This window comes from Saccopteryx bilineata, chromosome 8 (assembly GCF_036850765.1).
Source record: "Saccopteryx bilineata isolate mSacBil1 chromosome 8, mSacBil1_pri_phased_curated, whole genome shotgun sequence".
Taxonomy (NCBI): Eukaryota; Metazoa; Chordata; class Mammalia; order Chiroptera; family Emballonuridae; genus Saccopteryx; species Saccopteryx bilineata.
In genome coordinates, this window is record NC_089497.1 from 59953557 (window position 1) to 59980249 (window position 26693).

The 26693-nt window shown below is 37.9% G+C and overlaps 1 protein-coding gene across 4 annotated transcripts in view; it reads right to left on the reverse strand.

Annotated features, from left to right (window-relative positions):
* The window catches only part of OPA1 (OPA1 mitochondrial dynamin like GTPase), a 111706-nt gene that overhangs the window by 46770 nt on the left and 38243 nt on the right, over positions 1-26693 (reverse strand). For all 4 annotated transcript variants that reach the window (XM_066241708.1, XM_066241705.1, XM_066241706.1 and 1 more), the window contains 13 exons: positions 26179-26292; positions 16611-16691; positions 16409-16483; positions 16028-16099; positions 15846-15945; positions 15389-15519; positions 12518-12590; positions 12352-12424; positions 10492-10607; positions 9570-9634; positions 8470-8546; positions 3311-3476; positions 1190-1342 (listed from right to left, as the gene is read on the reverse strand). In XM_066241708.1, the coding sequence (XP_066097805.1) occupies positions 1190-1342; positions 3311-3476; positions 8470-8546; positions 9570-9634; positions 10492-10607; positions 12352-12424; positions 12518-12590; positions 15389-15519; positions 15846-15945; positions 16028-16099; positions 16409-16483; positions 16611-16691; positions 26179-26292 (1296 nt within the window). The remainder of the gene's footprint in view (positions 1-1189; positions 1343-3310; positions 3477-8469; positions 8547-9569; positions 9635-10491; positions 10608-12351; positions 12425-12517; positions 12591-15388; positions 15520-15845; positions 15946-16027; positions 16100-16408; positions 16484-16610; positions 16692-26178; positions 26293-26693) is intronic.

Sequence of the window (26693 nt, forward strand, 5' to 3'; positions counted from 1 at the left end):
CCCTACCGCTCCACAGTGCTAACGCTTCTCAGACACACTCTTCAGCAGCATTCCTGAAACAGGAGGGAGGAGAAAGAAAAAACAATTTCTTCCCTTCAACTAAAATATTCAGGTAGCTTAAAACCTCAGAGCTTTCTTTTTTTTTTTTTTAAAGATTTTATTTACTTATTTTTAGAGAGAAGAGATTAAAAGAGAGAGAGAGAAGAGACAGAAGCAGGAAGCATAACTCTCAGATGTACCTTGACCAGGCAAGCCCAGGGTTTCGAACTGGTGACCTCAGTGTTCCAGATGGATGTTTCATCCACTGCACCGCCACAGGCAGGCAGGGCTTTCTTTCTCAACACATCCAATTTCAATCTTTTACACTGTTTGAATATTTGTATAGAAGACTTGCCTTGTCTACATGAAAAACCAACATTTTGTTACTGAGCAGCTGTCTCTCTGAGACAGTCTGATGATTCACACTGGGGAGAGGAGGTAGTAGGGGCTATGGTGGCGTTTTGATGGTTATAAGAAAACTACACCATTTAAAAAGCTGGCACCAGAGACCTAATAGGTACTTATTAACTATATCGAACACTTTTTTCCTTTGTTTTTGATTCTATCTATAGTTATGACGCCAGATTAGATTTATAGTAGCTTCAAGCTATATTAAATGATATTTTGCTTTCTGTAGGAATACTGTTGTAAAATAAAGTTGGTTTAGTCTCTGAAAAAAAAAAGACTAATGTTTATAAAACACACAGCAGAGTTTCTGGCACTTGCAAGCATTCAACACACGGTGGTCAGCGCTACGTTAGGAGCCCAACATTTTATGACTCAAATCCACTGAAAATCCATGCATCTAATTCCCTTCATTACTGGAGGTTAAATGAGAAGCAGCTAACCTCTATTAGTTAAGGCTGATGGATAACAATTTGTTGGAATTTACAGCAGCCTGTTTACTGAAAGGTTTGACCTTTTTTCTGAAATGACAGCCAAAAATGAAGTAACAGAAGGCAGGCAATTATAGAAGGACAGAGAAATGTCAAAGGGCCAATTACAGATCATAGATTTCTTTCTTTCTTTCCTTCATTATTTTAAATTCAGAATCTAATTTAGTCATATAAAAATAGTTTTCTATGGAGGTATTAATTTGAGAAACTATATAAATATATGAGGCTGACATCCTAATATACAAATGACATACCAAACTGTCCTCTGCAAAATCATTCCACTTGTGGCGTTTGATACTTTCTTCCTTAACAGCTTCTTTGAGTTTATCAAATATATCATCATGCTCTTTTCCTTTTGGTTCTGTCATAAAGCGGGAAAATTCGTCTTGTAGAGTCTCCCAAGCAACCTAGAATTATTTAAAAGAACATATTTGTACTGCATATCTTTATTTAGTGTGTAATATAAAAAATAAACACACAAATAAGTCAAATAGGAGTGATAAATCTGGTCACCAGAAAATATATATTTGATCACATTTTTAAAGTCAGCAAATATAAACTCTGGCCTAGAGATCTTACACTGGTAGCTGGTGGGACGGACCTGAATTCCTGACGTGTTGCTAGGCATAATACATGGTGTTTAAAAATTTTTAAATGGTGTCCAATATTTAAGGATTGAGAGACTTCACACACAAATCTACATTTCCAGCCTCTGTGGAACATCTGGCAACAACACACCCACATTCCCTCACAACAGCACCTGCTGGAGTGGAGAGAAACTGCCCCTTTAGGTAAGGGGCCCTCGAGCCACCCAGGCTTAGTTCACTTATCTCCTTCTCTACTACATCTGAGTTTGCCTGCTTCTTCCACACTTGAAAAAGCTTAAAACTTCTTAATGACTTAGTCTTCTTCACATTTTGGCCTTTATGCAAATACATGAAGCAATGCATTAATATTCTGACACATAGCTGAGTATTTATTATTCAGCCTATTATAGCTAACTCCAAATTACATGAATAGCAAAAGTAAGCGCAGTGTCAAAAGTAATCAAGAACTAAATCTATTTAAAGTCAAAGTAGGCTAGTTAATGGTATTTTATACTCAGCCCTCTTCATTTTAAACATTAAGAAATGACATCATAAAGACAGTGACTATTCAAGAATACACAGTGAAGTATTAAAACCGATGTTCCCTGACCTTCAGCAGGTCCGCATCTTTCTACTACACCTACGTGTGAAGGGGTGAAGGGGCGAGGCGGCAGGAGCGGCCTCGCTGCCCTTTCTGGGACCGCTTCTACTGCGTGACCGTAGGATACAGAAACATCCGATCACGATGACCAGAAACTGCAGGGCCAGCAGGGAGAGAGCTAGAGCAGGAGCAGCAGCAGCTCGAATTAGTTCGGGGTGACTGTGTGGAGAACTGACCGGGGCTCAGCAACACATGCAGAGGAGGGCATACGGCTATAAAAGTTCTTAGAAATGGGGGCTTAAGGAAATTGAGAACAGAACTGAAGCTAGGACTGAAACTGGAACGGAAAGGGGTGAAATACACCTGAAAAATCAGAAACATTTTGTTTCTAAGGTAGTCATGAAAAGCAAAATTATTTTTAACACCAATTCTAATTTCAGGAGCATCCTCACACAGACCTTTAGCTAGTATAATCATTTTTCAGAGTAATATGCACAGCTGATCACACTGGATGACGGTCAATCGTCATTGTAAGAGCAATTGGCATTTACTGAACAATTACTACGGGCCAGGTATTGTCTAATTAACTCATTTATTCCTTATAACAATCTATGAAGTAGGCATCATTATCACCCCTATGTTACAGATGAGGATACAAACCTTAAGCATCTAGCCCAAGGGTCACAAAGCAACCAAGTGGCAGGACCAAGATATGTGGGTAAGAGACAAGCATTCTTTAAGGCACTTTCTTCTCATTTCTAGTCTAACCTTCTGGCAAGATCCAAACTAAGGAAATGATTATTTAATATTTAAGTATAAGTGGGCCTTGCAGATACTCAATATATGAAATGTTTTATCCATTAAACATTTTCCTTAAGGAATCTTTATCCACAGAAGAAGTTATAAATATTTCCTATTCAAGCAAATTTTGGTGGTTTTGTCAAATGCTATCTTTGGAAGAAAAATAATACCTTACCCAACACCATACCAATTAGTAAAGTTTATAATAGTAGTAACTGGTAGCGGCATTAAGCTTAATCCCATCGCAGAGATGAAGAATAAAAAATAAATGGAGTATAAAGACAAAAGGAAAGATAGTGGCTGTGATGGAAATAAAATCTACAATTCACAGCTCCTACTCCCTTCAGATAATGCTTCTTACCCATTTAATTAAATTATATCCTAACCTCTACTGCTTTATTAGGAAGCTGTTTATCAGTCCACTGTTTAAGCTTGATATCCACTGTGGTATTAAAAGTCCCTGAATTCATGGTCTGTGCAGCTGGGAGATAGATGTTTTCAATCACATGAGTTGATACTCTTTCCCATAGAGATTGTTGAAGGATTTCCTCCCTAAAATTTAAAAAAACAAAAAGTTTCAAGAACACCAAATTTAACTATATTGTTTTTAAAAACAGCTTTACTGAAGTATTTACAAAAAATTGCACATATTAAAAGTGTTGATATACGTACACACCTGTAAATCACCACAATCAAGGTAAGGAACTTACCCATCATCCCTATGAGTTGTAACCAATGGATCTGCTTTTTATCACTAAAGATTAGATATTTTCCAGAATTTTACATAAATGCAATCATACAGCATGTACTCTTGTCTTTTTTCACTCAGCATAATTCTTTTGAGATTTATCTATGGTACATATATATCAAAATATCACCTTTTCTTATTGCTTAGTATTCCATTACATGGAATCTGTTTACTTACTTGCTGATGGTCACTTGGGTGGTTTCTAGTTTTTGTCCATGAAAAATAATGCTGTTATGAGCATTCATGTACAAGTCTTTGTATGGACATATGCTTTTGTTCCTCTTGGGTGTATATTCTACAAGTGGAATGGCTGATCATATGGTAATTATATATTTAACTTTATATGATACTGCCAAACTGTTTTCCAAAAATGGTCGGACCATTTTACATTCCCACCAGCAGAGTATGAGAGCTCTAGATCCTCCATATCTTGCCTATACTTGACATGGTTAGTTCTTTTAATATTAGTCATCTTAATAGGTTTCCAGTGGTACTCATTGTGATTTTAATTTGTATTTTCCTGATGATTAATAATTCTAAGCATCTTCTCACTGGATTATTTGCCTAATATGCTTCATATATGTTGACTAAAATGGAATCCAAGACTGAAGACAAAATTTTAATTAAATTTTGATATAATTTTAACAGTTTATCAGACCACAGCACAAAGCACAGAGACGTTGTACAATACGGCTGGGTAATTCAGGATTAAGATAACAACAGAAAAGATGCACAACAAGTTGAAAATTCTGTCTTAAAAGACATCTTACATGAACACAGATCTCTACATAAGAAAAAGAATTATTTCAATCAAGAAAGAAAATTAGCTGTTAGCTTAGTTGGTTAGAGTATTGTTCAGATACGCCAAGGTGTGGGTTTGATCCATGGTCAGGGCACATACAAAAATCAACCAAGGAATGCATAAATAAGTGGAACAACAAATTGATGTTTTGCTTTCTTTTTCTCTGTCTCTCTTCCTCTCTCTCTAAAATCAATAAATAAAAAAAAATTTTAAATAAATTAAAATCTCAAGATATTTACTTGGCTTCCCCAATCTAATTTCTACTGTAACAGAATATAGTATATAAAAGCACTGTTTTTGTTGTTTATCAAGTGGTATGTCTCAAGGGTAACCTCATCCTCTAGATGTGGCCAGGCAGCTAAGGTAGTAGAAACAAACATCCTTACTGCATTCTCTTGGGTAAGAAGAGTCAACAGCTCCTCTTATCCGAGACTACTCATACTTACTCAACCTTTTGTGTAAAAGTAAGTCTACTGAGTCAGTGAGCTTAGCTGGTGGTCTCCTCTTGCTAACTATTGGGTCTTTTTTCAGCTACAGCCAGAAAACAACAACAAAAAAGAATAAGAGGAGAGGATACACCACCGAGGACCAGAGGACAAAGTCAATTTAATCGTGGTGTTAATGACAGATAGTGGGAGAATTTCAGGAGCGAGCCAAAGAAAAGCAGCTTGTCAGGGCCTCCTATTCACATACCATTTTAAACACAAACTCAAGGAAATTTCTGAAAAGTGAACAAAAGACTGATCCAGTTTCTGACCACCAGGGCTTTCTGCTGCTGCTCCTGCCTCAGCACAGACATGGTCTATTATCTCTTTCTAGGAGTCTTTGGGCTGGGAATCAGCATCCCAGACACCCTTTCAGGGAGACCACAGCAAAAATTCACAGCACGAAATCCTCACAGGCCTAGAGGGACTTTCTCAAAGGAGACCACTGCTTTCTGACTCAGCCTGGGGAGCTGCTGTCACTTACCCGACCCCAGCCTCACTGGCACTTTCACCACCAAGTGCTGTCATCGGTCCAGACCTCCTCTGCGCCCCTCCATCACAATAATTTTTATTGTGACCCTAAACTGTTCCATAACAAACAAACCATTTTACATTCTCACTTTTTCCCTGTTCCTTGCATCTTCAAACCTTCCCTGGCTCTTGCCATGGACAGTGATTGTCCTCAAACTCTGCTGAGAGGAAGTTGCCCATCAGTTGAATATGCTTAAGAGTTAGAAAGTAGAAGCCCCCCCCCCATTCTCTTCTGTGGAAAAACATAGCTGGTTGTACCCTTACCTGTATCGGTACTTACATCGACCACCATTCCCAGCATGTTATATGTGACTGCAGATTTCTTTCTTTATCCTAAGTTTTGCCATCACACAAAATAAATCCCACAATATACAAAATACAATTCACAATATAGTTCTATTTATCACCATCTTTTATCTCCAGAAACTTCCCCTATACTCAATTTTAATTAGAAAAATTTTCAAAATGGACATTTTCTCTTTTAATGGAGAGGATCTAATCCATACACTACTTTTAACCAATATAGAAAAAGCAAAAACCCCTTCCTAATTCCTCTTTCAGTAGACAATCATTATTTATAGCTTTAGTTATCATTAAAATAATTTAATGTTTATGTACATATTTGTGTGATGTGTATTTACAAGGGTAGATCATTACATGAACTGTTTTATAAATATTTTTTTAAACTTTAAAGTAAAAGTGTATTTGCCTGACAGGCAATGGCGCAGTGGACAGAGCATCGGACTGGCACACAGAGGACCCAGGTTCAAAACCTTGAGGTCACCGGCTTAAGCGGGGGCTCACCAGCTTGAGTGCAGCATTCCTGGCTTGAGTGTGGGATCATAGACATGATCCCATGGTCACTGGCTTAATTAAGCCCAAGGTCGCTGGCTTGAGCAAGGGGTCACTTGCTGTGCTGTAGCCCCTGGTCAAGGCACATATGAGAAAGCAATCAATGAACAACTAAGGAGACTAAATTGCCATAACGAAGAATTGATGCTACTCATCTCTCTCCTTTCCTGCCTGTCTGTCCCTATCTGTCCCCATCTGTCCCCTCTCTGTCTCTGTCTCTGTCACACACACACACAAAAGTAAAAGTATATCATACAGTTTTCCAAATCAAAATCCTGTATTTTCCAATGACTATATAGTAATCTACTAGATGGATACACAAAATACTATGTAATTCTAAATAGAAAATATAATTATTTTACACTCCAATATTTTTTATACTTATAAACAAAACCACAGTAAAGAATTTTACGTGATCACCTTTGTCAAATTTATCTCCATTTCCACAGATTCCTAGCAATGTAATTACTGGATATAAATGTAATCACTGTTAATTATAATTACTCCTCTATTATGCATCCAATCATTAAATCCTGTCAATTCTTATCTTCTAGGTCAGTGGTCCCCAACCCCCGGGCCATGGACCGGTACCGGTCCATGGGCCATTTGGTACCAGTCCGCAGAGAAAGAATAAATAACTTACATTATTTCCGTTTTATTTATATTTAAGTCTGAACGATGTTTTATTTTTAAAAAATGACCAGATTCCCTCTGTTACATCCATCTAAGACTCACTCCTGACACTTGTCTCGGTCACGTGATACATTTATCCGTCCCACCCTAAAGGCCGGTCCGTGAAAATATTTTCTGACATTGAACCGGTCCGTGGCCCAAAAAAGGTTGGGGACCACTGTTCTAGGTAACCTCTTAAGATCTTAAAACGTCTCCCCTTCTCTACCTGCATGACCACTATTTAAGTTCAAGCCACTATTATGTCTTATCAAGATTTTTCCAATAACTACCTCTCTCCTTGATTACAGTTTCCTCCACCTGTATTCCATTCTCTCAACTACAGATATCTTCCTAAAATGCAATCGGACCTAAACTTCCTCAACGACCTTCACTGCTCAGTAGGTTAAATTCTAGTCTTCTGAACTTGGCTAGTAAGGCCTAGAATCTACCCTATTTCCCCATGTATAAGACACTCCCAGTAGAAGACACACCTTATTTTGGGGGCTTGAGATTTGAAAAAAAAAAAGTATTACATAAAGCTATTGAACTCAAGTTTTATTTATCATAAAATTCATACAACTCCTCATCACTGTCAAAACTTCCATCACAAAGAATTTGTTAATTAACATGATTGCAAAAATCTCAAGGTTCTTTAGACACAGCTTACTTGCAGCACAGAGACTTCCTTTGGTTACAGTGCCCCACTCCAACAAATTCAAAAGCACCCAAATTTACATAAAACAAATTGAAAGTAATAGTTTGCCTTGAAAGATTTGCATCAGTATTTTTCAAAAGGATACATTTACTTGCTTTTTTTTGGCAGAGACAGAGTCAGAGAGAGGGACAGACAGACAGGAAAGGAGAGAGATGAGAAACATCAATTCTTCATTGTGGCTCCTTAATTGTTCATTGATTGATTTCTCATATGTGCCTTGACCAAGGGGCCACAGCAGACTGAGTGACCCCTTGCTTGAGCCAGCGACCTTGGGCTCAAGCTGGTGAGCCCTGCTCAAACCAGACGAGCCTGTGCTCAAGCTCGTGACCTCAGGGTCTCGAACCTGGTTCTTCTACATCCCAATCCGACGCTCTATCCACTGCGCCACCGCCTGGTCATGCTACTTCCTATTTTTTTTAAATTGTCAAACAGGATTCAATTTGAAATATGATTTGTACAAAACATATTAAAGGTAAAGAAAAGCCTAAGACAAATCAAGATTTTAAAAGTATGAAGCAGCTATTTTTTAGAATATCTCTTCTGAAAGATACTTATACATAATTTATTCTACTTAAATACTTCATTAGTTAGACTAAAATAGTAATTAGATACTTTTATCTTCCTGCCTATGTTTTGGGGATGAGCCAAGGCTATAATAAATCACTACTTTTTCTATCTAAATTTTAATATTTCATTATTATTCATATAGTAAAGTCTTTGAGAAAAGGTCAAATACTCACCAATGTTTTGGTGTAACCTGGCTCAGACTGATAACTTCATCGAGGATTTCATTTTTAGCTTTTTCAAATAGTTCATTCTAGGCAATATAGATACAAGTAAGTAAGATTTTCATAAGATAGTCATTTGTCCTGCCATGATTTTCAAAGATAACTAAAAAGAAGGCCTCTGACAGGCTAGCACCCTCAGGTTTGAAGCATGCATGACCAGGAAAAGTCTCTTCTCTTCTAGTCTCTTTTTGAGAAATGTCAATATCCAGACAAGGACAAAGAAACTGACACAGATGTCTACCTTATTCACATAATGATGAATGCAACTTTTCACATCACATCTGCTCAGATAAATTTTTCACATAACAAACGTTATGTGAAGGTATCAATCAATACATGTGAATTTAGTCTTTTATTAAAGTGATGATGTTTGACAACCAATGGCATTTTAAAATAAAGGAAAACCAGTTTTTAAATCCCACTAACTTAGGGTATATTTTTCCACAGTAAATGTTGAAAAGGGAATGATATATAACTTTAATAAATTTATATTATATAAATACATTAATTCTAAAGACCTTTAAAAATACCTTCATCTTCTCAGAAAATACTTTTAAATACTTGTTTTGATATCACATGATCACTAATTATGTTTTAACATTATAAAAAATGACTTCAATTATTGTAGAAAAGATAACTGGAAATGTACTCTTGCAGTTCTAATCATGGTCAGAACCGAAGCAATTTAGCTTACCAGATTTCGCTCATTAACATAAATTTTGTTATAGTGCAATATTAGATTAGATAAGCAATTTTCAACCTTTTTCATCTTGTGGCATAAATAGACTACTAAAATTCTGCATCATACCAAAAAATATATTTTTTTGCTTATCTGACCAAATAATAGGTATAACTTTGATTGAGTCACACCAGATGGCCACTGCTGTGTTGGCTATTGTCATTTCTTTAATATGATGACAATCTAAGGGAAAAGAGGTCAGTGCCCTTAACTAAATAGTTAGGTATTGCATGTTTTAAAAATTCTTGTGGCACGCTGGTTGAAAATTGCTGGATTAGATATATGCAAAATACATAAGGTGCACAAATATTACCCGGTCCAGTTCTCGCAGGCGAGGATAGTTATTCTTCCATTCTGTTTCAAGGTTAAAACGTGTTGCTAAGGAAGAGAGAAAGATGTTCAAGTCTGAGGATTTTCAATGTTTCCAGATGCAATGGCTACAGGTTACCTTGCCTGTCTTCTGCATGAACTGAATTAAGTGTGCGCCTATGGCTCCCGGCACTCCGGGCTCTCAACATCTCAGACTCTCATCACTGCAATTTTTCCCGACTAATCCCCTTGACTCTAGTTTCCCCATTTTCAAGCCACAAAACACACAACTGAAGCAGTTTAGTACAGCAGCTAAAGAGCATGGACCCTGTGTTTATACCACCAAGATTCAGATACCAGGTCTACCGCTACATGACACTGGGTATGTTACTTAGTTAAGGAACTCTGTGTCTCTGTTTTCTCTTGTGTAAGATGGGAATAACAATACACAAGATTGCCCAGGAACTACATGGGATAAATAGGTGAAATTTCCAAATGGGAAAAGGGAATAAATGTATATTCTCACCAATTGAAACTATAGAAGCCGCAGAGCAGGGAAGTACGGGACTCAGGAACTAGCTGAAGCTCAGACAGCTCTGCTTCCTAACGTACTTCCTCTTTCCACTCAAAAGGGGACTCCGAGTTGACTGTAGTTTGTTATGCTCTTTCTCCCAAGGACTACTGCAAACTTTCTAATTTATTTCAACTCACAATGTGCACCCAGCAATGCTTCCTCTGAAAGAAAAATCCTGTTCTTGTACTACAACTGAAGATTTGTACTTTTTCTACTTTCCACATACTCTCTAATAGTAAATGAACTAAAAAACAGCTCTTAAAGAAAGGGAGAAAAGAATCTCGTGAATACCTAAGATTGCCAGCTAATGCAATTTCTAAATGTGATGCTTTAGTTCAGAAACCCAACTTACCTTTAAAACTATCAGCCTGTTGTTCAACTGACTCTCGTACCATTTTCCAAAAACAGTCTGATACAGCGAGGCTTAAATTTCTGGTAGTCACTTGGTGTGCCTTTAGCATACTTGTCCTACAAAAAAGTAGCAAGGGTTAAATTACACTAAAATGGCAGTAGGAATGTACTGTTACTAAGTTTGAGAATGTGCTTGTTACGGTAAGGTTACAGCTTATCATAAAATTTTTTAAAATTTATTTTTTTTTATTTTAGAGAGAAGGGGAAGAGAGAGAGAAGAAAAGAGAGTGGGAGAGACATAGATTTGTTGTTCCACTTACTTATGTATTCATTGGTTGATTCTTGTGTGTGCCCTGACCAAGGATTGAACTTGCAACCTTGGTATATAGGGATGACGCTCTAATCAAGTGAGCTACCCTGCCAGGGCTGCCACATATACACTTTATACCAATGCTATCAAATAAAATTTGCTGTGATGAAGAAAATGTTCTAGCCTGATCAGGTGGTGGCGCAGTGGATAGAGCACTGGACTGGAAAGCAGATAACCCAGGTTCAAAACCCTGGGGTCACCACTTGAGTGTGGGGTGTTTGGCTTGAAGCCTAAGGTCGCTAGCTTGAGCCCAAGGTTGCTGGCTTGAGCAAGGGGTCAATCACTTGCTCTGCTGTAGCCCCCTGGTGAAGGCACATATGAGAAAGCAATGAATGAACAACTAAGGTGCTGCAAAAAAGAATTGATGTTTCTCATCTCTCTCCCTTCCTGTCTGTCCCTAACTGTCCCTTTTGTTCTGTCTCGGTCACGAAAAAAAAGAGATTGTTCTGTATCTGAACTATCCAATATGGTAGCTTCTACTAGCCACATGGAGTTACTCAGGCCTTGAAATGTGTTGCTAGTGTGACTAAGAACTAAATTTAGTTTTATTTGATGTTAACTAATTTAAATTTAAATAACCACACAAGGCTAGTGACTAGTATATTGAACAGCATAGTTCTATACACTTGTCAGCTCCTATCTCATTGAATAATACTCAAAATTATGTTTATAAGAATTATCTTGGCCCTAGCCAGTTGGCTCAGCATCAGCTGGGTATGTGGATGTCCCAGGTTCGGTTCCTGGTCAGGGCACACAGAAGTAACCATCTGCTTCTCTACCTTTCCCCCAATCCCTTCTCTTTTTGTCTCTTCTCCTCCCACAGCATGGCTCGATTGCTTTAAGTGCATCGGCCCCGGGCGCTTAGTATGGCTCTGTGGATCCTCTGCCCCAGGAGCTAAAATAGCTTGGTTGCAAGCATGGCACCAGATGGGCAGAGCATCGGCCAAAGATGGGTTGCCAGATGGATCCCAGTTGGAGCGCATCGGGAGTCTATCTCCCTTTCTCTTACTTGGAAAAAAAAAAGAATTATCTTGATTTACTCTAATATAGAAGCAAGCATACTTTTCCACGTCAAGAGACTCTCTACATATACAGTTTTAATATAACTCAGTTGCCCTTTAGCTCTTCCTTTTTGCTTTTCGGTTATCAATATCTATTTAGGGATACCCCTTTGACACCCCAATCCCCATTTCAACTTTCCCCAACACTATGAAAGAAATGAGTACAAATATTTAAAAATGTAAGTGTTGATACTTTAAAATCGCTCTGTAAGTAAAACAACTCAAAGATGTCTATGCAGCCTTTCGTTGCCCACAGTGAAGGGGCAGTGTGCTAGGTCAGCATGTGTTGTACCATGTGATAAACTGCTCCCCATTCTGTAGAGTAGCTGGAGGACTTGCTGATACATAGCACTATTTAAGAGAAATTCTGAAAGTTCAATGTTGAATTCCCTCACTATAAAATCTTTACATTTTTAAACAAGATACCTACTTTAGGAGTTTTGAATTCTGAAAAAATTCTTCTTCGTATTCTCTTATTGCTTCTATGCTTTCAGAGCTGTTTCCTAGGGAAATATGATGAAGTTCTCACTAAGAAAATTAATGTTTATTATTTGAAACAATAACAACTTTAATTATAGTAATTCATCTTTGCATACCTTTCCCTGTTACAACAGCAAAATAGCCTAGAGCTTTCATTGGGAAGAGTTTTCCTTCAATTATCTGCTGAATCTATTTTTAAAAGTGAGAAAAATAAATGTGAGATGTGTTATAAAGGTTTACATAATTTTAAAGAGCATTATATGTTATTTAGAAAGCAAATTTATAATGCTGTATATGCATATGTTTATTTAAATATGTAAATCAATACAAAAGTATTAAAATGTATTTTAATTGCAATTTAAGGACAAAATAAATACATTTAATTTCAGTATATTCAAAATGTATTATTAAAACACAAGTACCAAAATTAAAACTGGAATGATGTGCTTTGAAGTCAGGCCTATCCAAATTTCTTCTCTGCCACTCACTAGCTATGTGGCCTTAAGTACACTACAACTTTTTCAAAACGGCTGCTGAAAAGGTTATATGAAATAATAATGATACTTAAAACAATGCCAAGAATGCAAAAGATTCAATATATGTCAGCTGCTATTATTTCCCCACACTCTTCTCCAAATATCTAAATTCTAACCAGTGAGGCCATCTGTTTAAAAAATATTTGAATCCATTGGTTTCCCTACTGTTGGGGGTCAAAAATCTTTTTTTGAATATAGCAACAACTACAGACTTTGTCAGCAGAAAAGTGCATATTTGCACAGAGAACTATCATTCATGCAGTGTAAGAGTTTCTCCTCTCAGAAAGCCCATTCAGCTGAAGACTTACTGATGTAAAAATCCCTCCTCTAAGATAGGTCACATCCCTAAGCTAACACTGACTGGTGTGAAAAAGGATTGCTATAAGCTTCAGCTGCATTAAAAAACAACAACAACAATCTGACTGTCCTGTTCAGGAAAGACATCTGAACAGAATGAAGAGATGGGACGAAAACACAGAAATTTGCTTCTACCTCACTTTTTTCTCTCCTCATATCAGGACCGATACTGCCAAAGCAGACCTCACCCACCATATAAAGCAAAGCAAAGGTCAGAGTAAAAAGAGTTACCATGGCAGGCCTGAGACTGCTGTCCTTAGAAAGGCCTGCCTGTCTTAGGCTGGTATCTGGGAACTGAACTATTAATAGTAAACAGCTCCTTTCATTGATATAAAACTTTCCCTAAGGAACAGTAGCTCATTGTGCAAGCAATATGGTTTATGCTGAACAGCTGCTTTCCTCTGGGTGTCTGGAATTTTGGTACGAGGGTGCCTACATAACCAGGCCCCAATAAAAACCTTAGGTGCTGGGTCTCTAATGAGCAGCCCATTGCTGGAGGGATTAAGCATGTCTCCTGTGACTCTGCTGGGAGAGGACTCTTGGAAAAGGGAATCTGAGTTCCTGTAGTCATCCTTTCTTGTGACTGTTCCCTTGTGATTTTGCTTAGTCCCCTCTCATTGTACTAAATCTTAGACGTAAGTATGACTATGTGCTTGAGTCCTGTGAGTCCTTGTAGACAGTCAGTGAATGCAGTTCTGTCTTGAGAACCCCTAACTGAGGGGCACAGTCCCAAAAAGTCTCAGGTAGAAAGGAGAGAAATTCTAAGCAGGAGCATGAGGCAGGGGTACTTATATCTGAAGTTGTTCTAAGGAGGATAAAGATATAGTAATATCTCTCCCACCTCTTTTAAAACAAATATTTACCTCATTAAACCTTCACAACTTATGAGCTAGTACCATTAATATCTTCATTTCCAACAGATGAGAAGCCCAAAGCACTAAAAACGTTAAAATAACTTATCCAATGTTATACAGCTAGCAAACAGTAGAACCAGAATTTGGGACCAAGCAATCTGGCTATAGCTTCTGCTCTCTTAACCAGGACATGTTATGCCTTTAAGTTAAGAACAGGGCATGACCTAAGTCAAGACTTGAACTCTAATAACATTTACATACAATGTCACCTTGAAAGAAACCTCTTTCCTTGTTGTAGGGGACACCAAACACCATGAACAGAAGTCAAAGTCACAGAATTTCAGGAATGAAAATGACCTTAGAGATCACCTAAACCAGCGATTTTCAACCTCTTTCATCTCATGCCACACATAAACTAATTACTAAACTTCTGCGGCACACCAAAAAATATATTTTTCGTCGATATAACAGGAAAAATAGGTGTAATTCTAATTCATTCATACCAGACGGCTATTGTTGTGTTGGCTGTTGTGATGGTTTTGACAATCGAAGGGAAAAGAGGTCAGAGCCCTTCACTATAGAGTCAGGTACTGAATTTTATAAAAATGTTCGCAGCACACCAGTTGAAAATCACTGAGCTAGTCTACTAGGCTGGACTGTGCACTGACTAGAAACAGAAAAATAATAAGATTTGCCCAAGAACATACCCATTTGGAGGGGGAGCATAGATAAGAATGCTGATGCCTGACACCTAATCTAATGCCCTCTCTATTATAAAAATCTGCTCATCTTTGATCAGTTAGGAAAAGTACTATTTACCTGCAAAAAAATTAATTTAAAAAAATAACAAAAGGCATATGTTAAGGTCCAAAAAGGAGTCAATTAGTTTGACACTAATTTATGAACATCAATCCAAAAAGAAAATTTTACAAAAGAAACACCACAAATGAGGTTAATGACTGTATGGCATTATTTAAATCACTGCAAGTAGAGTTTGCAGCATTAGCAGTTCAGGTATTTCTAAAACAAACTATAATTATGGAGTTTTATTTATACCTCAAAATTGCACTTAATTTACTATAATTTCCCAATACTTTGTTTTGACAGAGGAAAAAAAATACCTCTAGCACTCTCTGATAAAAGTACTCCATAAAGTGTTTTCCCCCTTTACAACAGTCCCTGTCATAGCTGGAGCTTGTACTAAGGATCGTTTTTATCACAATAAAGAACTTGCCCTTACCCTGCTTGGACTAGCCACATTTTTCTCTGCCAGGTCTACTTTGGTCAAAACAAATATCGTCCTTCTTCCATGAGGATCCATTTGACTGACCAAGTCTGTAACAATGCTGCGTTCAGCATCCACAGATCCATCTGGAAAAAAAATGACACTGTAATAATTGCAAAGTGAATTTTAAAAACTTCCACAAGCCACACCACTGTGTCTACATGATAGTAAGGGAACTATTCTTAATACATCTGTTATAAAAAATATTCTAGCCAATAAAATTTCTATGGTGCCTACAGTGAAATTCATCAAAATATTCCCAGCTTCAATTCTATTTACTAATAAAATGAATGAGCAGGAGGGAGTGAATCATATCTGTCTTGTATGTTTAAGTAACATGCACACTGACAGCAAAGCTTAGAGTGCTGAAGGAAACATATCAACGCAATTAAACTCTTTTGTTATGATTTACCTTGAATACACAGGATGATGGCATTAGGATTCTGCATATAAGCTTTGCTGATACTGAATATAGTTTCCTTTGTGTCAGGAGCCATGCCTGATGTCACAGTCTTAAAGAAAAGGGTTTGAAATGTCAGTATAAATGGTTTCCACAGAGGTATAAGATAAAATATAAGTGTTATATATACTCACACTAATCACACCTGGTAAGTCAACGAGCACCATCCTCTGCAGCCCAGGGCCTTTTACATTTAAGGATATGGTCTACTCAGGAGGAAACAAAACACATTTTGGGGAAGCTGGTTAGGAATTCTTTGGTGAATATATTCTGAAAATTGTATATCTCATCCTTTCAGATATGGTGCTCAGAAAAAATATATCCTTTTCCTGCACTAAAAGTAATTATTCTAGACAATTACCCACAAAACAACCCATTATTTAGAATATTAAAAAAAAATCTATGTTATTTTGGAATAGCAGCAATGTAAATATCAATACTAATGTCATTATTTCTTTCAAATCATAACCATAAAATTTTCACAGGACATTGTTAAAGTGAATCGCAACACTGACCTCAGGGCTAACAGTACAACCTTCTTTCACATTTTTCCTCATTCGAAGTTCTATTTCATGTCTTAAAGCTGCAAGCTACAAATTGAGAACAGCAAAGTATTATGAAAATCTTCAGTAAACAGATATTTTGTTTAGTTTTCTTCTATAAGCTTACATAGGTTTATAAAGTTACACACATGAACTTCACATGAATGCTACTTACATCTTCCTCTTTGGTAAGATCAAACTCTCGAGAACTATCTTTAAACAAGGCCACGTGGTGAGGACCTTCACTCAGAGTCACCTGAATTAATAAAAAATTGAGATGTAATAATGTATTTACCACTCATATTATTAATAATTTCACAGCACTGACATGGTCTAGACAGGCCACCTCATTGCACAAATTCTGGCCCTTCATATGCCATACACAGCAGTATCCTTGAGGGCTGTCAACATCGCATCGCGGAGACCATAATTCTTTTTTTTTTTTTTTTTTTTTTTGGTATTTTTCTGAAGCTGGCAACGGGGAGAGACAGTCAGACAGACTCCCGCATGCGCCCGACCGGGATCCACCTGGCACGCCCACCAGGGGCGAAGCTCTGCCCACCAGGGGGCGATGCTCTGCCCCTCGGGGCATCCCTCTGCCGCGACCAGAGCCACTCCAGTGCCTGGGGCAGAGGCCAAGGAGCCATCCCCAGGGCCCGCCTGGGCCATCTTTGCTCCAATGGAGCCTTGGCTGCGGGAGGGGAAGAGAGAGACAGAGAGGAAGGAGGGGGTGGGGGTGGAGAAGCAGATGGCCGCTTCTCCTATGTGCCCTGGCCGGGAATCGAACCCGGGTCCCCCGCATGCCAGGCCGACGCTCTACTGCTGAGCCAACCGGCCAGGGCCGAGACCATAATTCTTTACCCGTATTGTCCACATATCTGTCACATGCAGTGTGACGGCTACTTTATGGCTTTCATGACCCTCTTGTTTCACAATGTTATACAGAGTACTGAGCACAAAACCACCAATCTAAAACTTGCAAAACTAAAAGAAAATCTTGCATTTAACATCACAGGTAAATTTAGGGAAATCACAATTCATTTATTTAACACTGACTTATTGAGAGCTGTGTCAAGTGTTGTGGGTGGGGAAACATGAAGACCTGACTGTACATGGTTTAGACCCACTATCTATGGGACAGATATATACAGAAGCAAGCACTTCTAACTACAGGAGAGCTAAGGCAGCCTTCCCCCAGGGAGTGTCATTTGAACAAGAAATTCTCTAACAACTACAGGTTAACAGTGGTTTCAAGTTCTCAACTTCAATCTCTTGATTTTTTTAAGTGTAACTTTTCAAGCTTCACTCTAATGATCCGATTTCACTTTTAAAACATTAATTCCTTCTACTGAGGTTAGCTAAACAGGCCAGATTACAAACCAAAACCAGCCATTTAATGGTATCAAAGAATAGCCTGAACTGAATTCAAGACCCCAAAGTATTGGGGCAGGGGGAGGAATATTTCTGACGGTATTTTCCCTTAGGGCATTTGCTAATTTGTGGCTCGGGGCAGCTTGCAAGGAAAGCTTAAAACTTGTAGCAGTTTCACTGGGTTGAAGAGCCAGAGTTAACAAGCAGCCACAATTTGGGGTGCCAAGGTCCCAGAGAAAAATGCACAGCAGAAAGGAATCTCCAAATCCCTACATTTCTGCACATAACTTCCCTTTAAGGCACTTGCACATTAAGAAATGAAGCAGAAAGAAGCTGCTACCCAGGCTAACACGCTAAATCAACATTCTGGCAATCTCACTCTTCAAGGACGACAAGAATCGGGAGTTGAGAATCCACCAAGGAGAAGTCCTGGTAAAGACTACAGGGTTGAGGGGAAACTGGAAAGGGACCAGCCTTGTCGGTTTCAAGGAAATCTGTGCATGCTGGGTCAGCCTGACAGAAGAAAGCGCCCTCCTGAGACAGAACATCATCCACACCCATATAATCAGGGTGCTGGTAACAATGTAAAAGGTAGGGTTACAAAGTTAGCACAGTCCACTGCAGAGCATGATATCAGGCAAAGTCAGTTCATTTGTTTTCTTCCTAAATTAAAAGTATCCCAAAGGCCCATCAAGAGTAAAATGGCTCTATAGCAAAATGGATCTGTAAAGTATGACACATTCAGATATCACAGATCAGCGATTTTCAACCTCTTTCATCACATGGCACACATAAATTAATTATTAAAAATCTACAGCACACCAAAAAATATATTTTTTGCCAATCTGAAAAAAAATAGGTATCATTTTGATTCACTTACACTGGATGGCTACTGTTGTGTTGGCTGTTGTCATTTTATTTTTTTATTGACAACTTAAAGAAAATTAGGTCAGTGTCCCTAACTATAGTTAGGTACTTCACGTTTTAAAAATTCTTGTGGCACACCAATTGCAAATTGCTGCCATAGAAAAATGAAAAAGAAACTAGCCAGACATAATGAGAATGTATGAATCTCTATGAATTACACCAGACTGCTTGCTGCAATTATAAGCAGACTCCATTGCTAAAAGATTTTTAGAAATCCTTGTCAGCCTCATCGTCTCACTTTCTACCACTATCCTGGCCTTCTTTTCTGATTTCAATTTTCCAATTACTCTATAACACACCTACCAGCTGATCTTTATTTTTTTTAATAATTTTCTTTTTAATGGGGCGACATCAATAAATCAGAATACATATATTCAAAGATAACAACTCCAGGTTATCTTGTCGTTCACTTATGTTGCATACCCATCACCCAAAGTCAGATTGTCCTCTGTCACCTTCTATCTAGTTTTCTTTGTGCCCCTCCCCCTCCCCCTTTCCCTCTCCCTCTCCCCCCTCCCCGCCCCCGTAACCACCACACTCTTATCAATGTCTCTTAGTTTCACTTTTATGTCCCACCTACGTATGGAATAATGCAGTTCCTGGTTTTTTCTGATTTACTTATTTCACTTCGTATAATGTTATCAAGATCCCACCATTTTGCTGTAAATGTTCCGATGTCATCATTTCTTATGGCTGAGTAGTATTCCATAGTGTATATGTGCCACATCTTCTTTATCCAGTCATCTATTGATGGGCTTTTGGTTGTTTCCATGTCCTGGCCACTGTGAACAATGCTGCAATGAACATGGGCTGCATGTGTCTTTACGTATCAATGTTTCTGAGTTTTGGGGGTATATACCCAGTAGAGGGATTGCTGGGTCATAAGGTAATTCTATTTTCAGTTTTTTGAGGAACCACCATACTTTCTTCCATAATGGTTGTACTACTTTACATTCCCACCAACAGTGTATGAGGGTTCCTTTTTCTCCACAGCCTCTCCAACATTTGTTATTACCTGTCTTGTTAATAATAGCTAATCTAACAGGTGTGAGGTGGTATCTCATTGCAGTTTTGATTTGCATTTCTCTAATAACTAAAGAAGATGAGCATCTTTTCATATATCTGTTGGCCATTTGTATTTCTTCCTGGGAGAAGTGTCTGTTCATATCCTCTTCCCATTTTTTTATTGGATTGTTTGTTTGTTTGTTGTTGAGTTTTATGAGTTCTTTGTATATTTTGGATATTAGGCCCTTATCTGAGCTGTTGTTTGAAAATATCATTTCCCATTTAGTTGGCTGTCTGTTTATTTTGTTATCAGTTTCTCTTGCTGAGCAAAAACTTCTTAGTCTGATGTAGTCCCATTCATTAATTTTTGCCTTCACTTCTCTTGCCTTTGGAGTCAAATTCATAAAATGCTCTTTAAAACCCAGGTCCATGAGTTTAGTACCTATGTCTTCTTTTATGCACTTAATTGTTTCAGGTCTTATGTTTAGATCTTTGATCCATTTTGAGTTAATTTTAGTACAGGGGGACAGACTGTAGTCCAGTTTCATTCTTTTGCATGTGGCTTTCCAGTTTTCCCAGTACCATTTATTGAAGAGGCTTTCTTTTCTCCATTGTGTGTTCTTGGCCCCTTTATCAAAAATTATTTGACTATATATATGTGGTTTTATTTCTGGGTTTTCTATTCTGTTCCATTGGTCTGAGTGTCTATTTTTCTGCCAATACCATGCTGTTTTGATTGTTGTGGCCCTATAATATAGTTTGAAGTCAGGTATTGTAATGCCCCCAGCTTCATTCTTTTTCTTTAGGATTGCTTTGGCATTCGGGGTTTTTTATAGTTTCATATAAATCTGATGATTTTTTGCTCCATTTCTTTAAAAAATGTCATTGGAATTTTGATGGGAATTGCATTAAATTTGTATATTGCTTTGGGTAATATGGCCATCTTGATTATATTTATTCTTCCTAACCAAGAACAAGGTATATTCTTCCATTTCATTATATCTTTTTCGATTTCCCTTAACAATAGTTTATAGTTTTCATTATATAAGTCCTTTACATTCTTTGTTATGTTTATTCCTAAGTATTTTATTTTTTTGTTGTTGCAATCGTGAAGGGGATTGTTTTTTTGAGTTCGTTCTCAAATGTTTCATTGTTGGCATATAGAAAGGCTATTGACTTCTGTATGTTAATTTTGTATCCTGCGACCTTACTGTATTGGCTTATTGTTTCTAGTAGTCTTTTTGTGGATTCTTTGGATTTTCGATGTATAGGATCATATCATCTGCAAAAAGTGATACCTTTACTTCTTCTTTTCCGATATGGATGCCTTTTATTTCTTTGTCTTGTCTGATTGCTCTGGCTAGAACCTCTAGTACCACATTAAATAAGAGTGGAGAAAGTAGACAACCCTGTCTTGTTCCTGATTTAAGGGGGAAAGCCTTCAGTTTAGTGCCATTTAATATGATGTTAGCTGATGGTTTATCATATATGGCCTTTATCATGTTGAGATATTTGCCTTCTATACCCATTTTGTTGAGAGTCTTAAACATAAAATTGTGTTGTATTTTATTGAAAGCCTTTTCTGCATCTATTGATAAGATCGTGTGGTTTTTGTTCTTTGTTTTGTTGATATGGTGTATTACGTTAACCGTTTTACGTATGTTGAACCATCCTTGAGATTCTGGGATGAATCCCACTTGATCATGATGTATTATCTTTTTAATATGTTGTTGTATTTGATTTGCTAGTATTTTGTTTAGTATTTTTGCATCTGTATTCATTAGAGATAATTGGTCTGTAGTTTTCTTTTTTTGTGCAGTCCTTGCCTGGTTTTGGTATGAGGGTTATGTTGGCCTCATAAAATGTGTTTGGAAGTATTGCTTCTTCAATTTTTTGGAAGACTTTGAGTAGAATAGGAACCAAGTCTTCTTTGAATGTTTGATAAAATTCGCTGGTATAGCTGTCATGGCCTGGACTTTTATTTTTGGGGAGGTTTTTAATGGTTTCTTCTATTTCTTCTCTAATAGGCCTGTTTAGAATTTCTGCTTCTTCTTGACTCAGTCTAGGAAGGCTGTATTGTTCTAGGAATTTATCCATTTCTTCTATGTTGTTGAATTTAGTGGCATAAAGTTTTTCATAGTATTCTAATAATTCTTTGTATATCTACGGTGTCTGTGGTGATTTCTCCTCTTTCATTTTGGATTTTGTTTAAATGAGTTCTTTCTCTTTTTTCCTTGGTAAGTCTTGCCAAGGGTTTGTCAATTTTGTTGATCTTTTCAAAGAACCAGCTCCTTGTTCTATTAATTTTTTCTATAGTTTTTCTGTTCTCTATTTCATTTATTTCTGCTCTGATTTTTATTATCTCCTTTCTTCGGCTGGTTTTGGGTTGTCTTTGTTCTTCTTTTTCTAGTTCCTTAAGGTGTGAAGTTAAGTGGTTCATTTGGGCTCTCTCTTGTTTGTTCATATATGCCTGAAGTGATATGAACTTCCCTCTTATCACTCCTTTTGCTGCATCCCATAGATTCTGATATGTCGTATTGTCATTTTCACTAGTCTGTATATATCTTTTGATCTCTGCACTTATTTCTTCTTTGACCCATTCATTTTTTAAAAGTATGTTGTTTAGTTTCCACATTTTTGTGGGATTTTTTTTCCTCTTTTTTGCAGTTGAATTCTAGTTTCAAGGCTTTATGATCAGAAAATATGCTTGGTACAACTTCGATTTTTCTGAATTTGCTGATGTTGTTTTTGTGGCCCAACATATGGTCAATTCTTGAGAATGATCCATGTACACTGGAGAAAAATGTATACTCAGTCACCTACCAGCTGATCTTAAAAAAAAAGAACACAACCAAACAGCTGATCTTAAAAACACAACACCTACCAGCTGATCTTAAAAAAAAAACAACACAACCAAACAGACGCCCTTTTTTTAAAGTTTGTGTCCAGACCTTAATGGGACTTAAGTACCACCCAGCAATCCTCGTATTTCTCGACTTCCCTCATGAACTCAATCCTGGACTCACCACCCGCCTAGTCGAGACCTCACACTTTCCTCTTACTCAGTCTTCAATACCTTATCCTCTCTTTACTTAATAGTTGATAATCCTGCTTCTTCCGTCACTGCGGAAGCAGATGCAATCACAAGGAAATGTCACATTTCTACTTACTTGCCTCTACTGTGAATTCAATAGTCATCTCCATCTTCCCCCTCCTCGATTATCAGCAGCACCGGCCTAGCCGTTTCCCTCTCCTGGCTCATCTCTCACGCTCAGGACACCAGCCACTCTGCTCTGGCCCCCCTCCGACCACACTGGTTGCCCTTTACAAGCTCCTGCATTGTTTCTGTCTCCCTCAATCTCTGAATGCTGGGAGTGCCAGAGCACAATCCCTGATCTGTCCTCTGTCTCTACTCACTCCCATGGCGACCTTATCCAGTAAGAGCAGGGCTTTATATCCTACCTTCAAATATCTGATTATGACTCCTAAATTTAAGTTGCTAGCCCAGACTGTTTGCCAAACCTATATATCCAACTGCTCATTTTCTAACAACCCTTAGCAAATCCAAAACTCCTCATTTTCTCCCCTAAAGCTAATTCACTCTAATCCAGACCTCCCCATGCCAGTAACAGGTTTTAATCTATTCATACAAAAAACCTCAAGTCATCCTGACAACTGACTTCCTCTCTCTCCATATCAAATAAGTCAAAAAATCATGTTAATTCCACTTTCACAAGAGTCGACCATATTCATTGCTACTTCTCTGGTCCAAGGACCACCTGAATACTACAAAAGCTTCCCACCTGGTCTCTCTGATTCTACCCACCCCCTTGCCTCTGTCTATTTTCAATACAGCAGTCAAAGCGAGCCTTTTTAAAAAAGTGATGTTATCCTGCTCAAAGCCCTGCACTGGCTCCCATTTTATTCAAAATAAAAACCAAAGTTCATATGATCGACAAGGCTCTAATAATCTGCTTCCCTCTTACCCTGTTATCTCTCTGACTGCATCATCTACCACCTTTTATTCTGTTCTAGCCACACTGGCCTTGAACACAGTAGCCACCTAACTACCTCTGGGGCTTTGCACTAACTTTCTCTCTGCATGAAACACTCATGAACTAGATATCCACACAACTCCCACCCTCACATTTTGCAAGTGTTGGTCCCACTGTCACCACTGATGGAGTCGACCAGCACCCTGACAACGCCATTCCTGTTGCCTGGCTCCACTTCCCTTTCCCTTCCTTTCCTTTTCTTTTTCTTCGCACACTTACCACCTCTAACATATGCAACATACGTACTTCAGTTATTAATTGCGTCTATTATTTATTATCTATCTCCTTCTACTAGAACATATACTCCATTATGGCAAAGATCTTTGTTTTGGTTACCAACACACTGCCAAGCCAGTGCTGGCACATATTAAGCACCAAGAACTATTTTTTGAATGAAAGACTCCGTAGTCAGAGACGCCCCTCCAGTAGCCACGGATGAATTGTCAGTACTTCTATAGACAGACAACTTGTACACTTAGTCCCAGCCTTTAACCTCAATGACTTTGCTCCCTCTTTGTTCCCTTTCTCCTGCATCATTTTTTTTCAACTGGAGCAGGGGTAGTCTGTCGGGAGCCGATCCACAAATACTGGTTAACAAGGTCACAGCAGAAGAAGATCCACAACTGCTGGCTGACAAGGTCACAGCAGAAGAAGATCAAAAACTGCTGGCTGACAAAGTCACAGCAGAGAAGACCAATGGCTGCTGGTTGACAAAGTCACCGCAGAGGAAAGGCACAACGATACTTCCTCCTTTGACCTTTTGAATTAATTTGGCCTTATATCCTCCCTTTTCTGGGTGTGTACTATCATTTATGGCACAGGGATAATAATACTGTGCTTTCCCTGTAGATTCGTATAATTTCTTTGGAAATGAGACAGAGGGTGTGAGTTCCACAGAAAAGCCTGTAAGCCCCTTTGCCTGGGTTCATAGAAATAAGAGGCTGGCTATGATATCCCTCGTAAAGGGTTAAGTTTGTAGGAGAATTCCTTCTTATTAATCATGTTAGAATAAATAGATTGTGACTTATGAATAGGTAGGAAACAGTAACTATACACAGAAGCACCTTTCAGCCTTCACTTAATTCATTACTTTACCTCCCTAGCCTTTTCATGTGGTAGAGTAGAGAAACTTTCCTTTCTTCTTGCATACCTGACCTGCAGGTGGTGGAACACTCTGAGAAAAATAAAGTTAGAACTTAACTAGTGTATAATTAGTAGATAAATAAAATTTGACTAGACAATAGGACATTAGGTAAGGTAGAGTTATTAATCAGTACTGACCTTTTAGAAGTTTGTACCAATATTGTTATTGCTGTTCAAGTTATTGTATAACAGTACTTTGAATGACTTACCACCTGATTTATAGCTTATAGAAATGAATTAACTGTTGCCTAGAAATATGTAACCATAGTGAAACAAAAACAATGATTAATCAATGTACTCTGAATACCATGTGATTGTAACTTAGTGTGTGTGTATAAAAATAAAGCTAGACCAGCCATTGGCAGAGATGCCTGGCAGTAAATGCTAACGAGAGAATAAAGAGAAAACAAAGAATTCGGCTCTCTCACTTGATTCGTGCTGACGCCGTCTCTTCCTGTGGGACCCCTGGATTCCCCCGGGGCTGGACCTCAGCAGTAGTCAACCTTTTTATACCTACCGCCCACTTTTGTATCTCTGTTAGTAGTAAAATTTTGTAACCGCCCACTGGTTCCACAGTCATGGTGATTTATAAAGTAGGGAAGTAACTTTACTTTATAAAATTTATAAAGCAGAGTTATAGCAAGTTAAAGCATATAATAATAATTACTTACCAAGTACTTTATGTCAGATTTTCACTGTTTGGCAGAATAAATCTTTATAAAACAACTTACTATAGTTAAATCTATCTTTTTACTTATACTGTGGTTGCTCCGCTACCGCCCACTATGAAAGCTGGAATGCCCACTAGTGGGCGGTAGGGACCAGGTTGACTACCACTGAACTAGATCATTACATATAGCATATATCTTTAAAAAACTCTCTTGACCCAACATATTTTAACTGCTACTGCCCCATTTCTCTACTCTTTTTTATATTAAAGCCAGATAATTAAATTCATTGACTCCATTTCCAAGACTGTCATTCTCTTACTCAGCATGAACTCCAAAGGCCTAATAACAGTAGAGCCTGGCCTTGCACTACACTCCTGTCCTCCTCTCGTCACTCCTCCGCACTCAACTCCTGTCAGAGTGGCCTCCTGGCCATGCCCCCTACTGATTTCTACAATAAGAATAATTTCAAATGCTCTCTTTAGTTAAAATTCTTCATTTCAACACCATAAACAAAGCTCACTGAAGCAGTTACCTTTCTAAGGCACTCCATTCAGATGGTCTATTTTCTTACCTTAACTGGAGACCGTGTCATCATCTCCCCAGATCCTCGTGGGAATATTCGTGCTTGAGCAATCATTTCCAACACACTAGTTTTCCCAGCACTCTGATCTCCAACCACAACAACCTTACCGCAAAACAAGTAACATTTATTCATATATTCAATACTAACTTATATTTAAAGAAATTTGAAATGCTGCTGAGATTTTTTTAGTTTTTTTAAATATCTATAAAGAATTTAAAAAGACCATCGATGAAAAAAAATGATAGTTGATACATAGATGCACATTGAAAAGATAAATAATGAAACATGAATTGGATCCATGTCAAATCCAAAGCCAAATTTTTATTAAAAACTTACTAAACCACTATTTTCAAAACGTTTCAAATGATCATTCACGTTCCACAAATCTTTCCCATAGCTGATTTACTCTTTACAAAGACATTTTCAATCCTAGGATGTTAAATTTCACTCGTGTCCTGAATTTAACCCACTGTTCAGGTACTTTAATATCATCGATATTATAC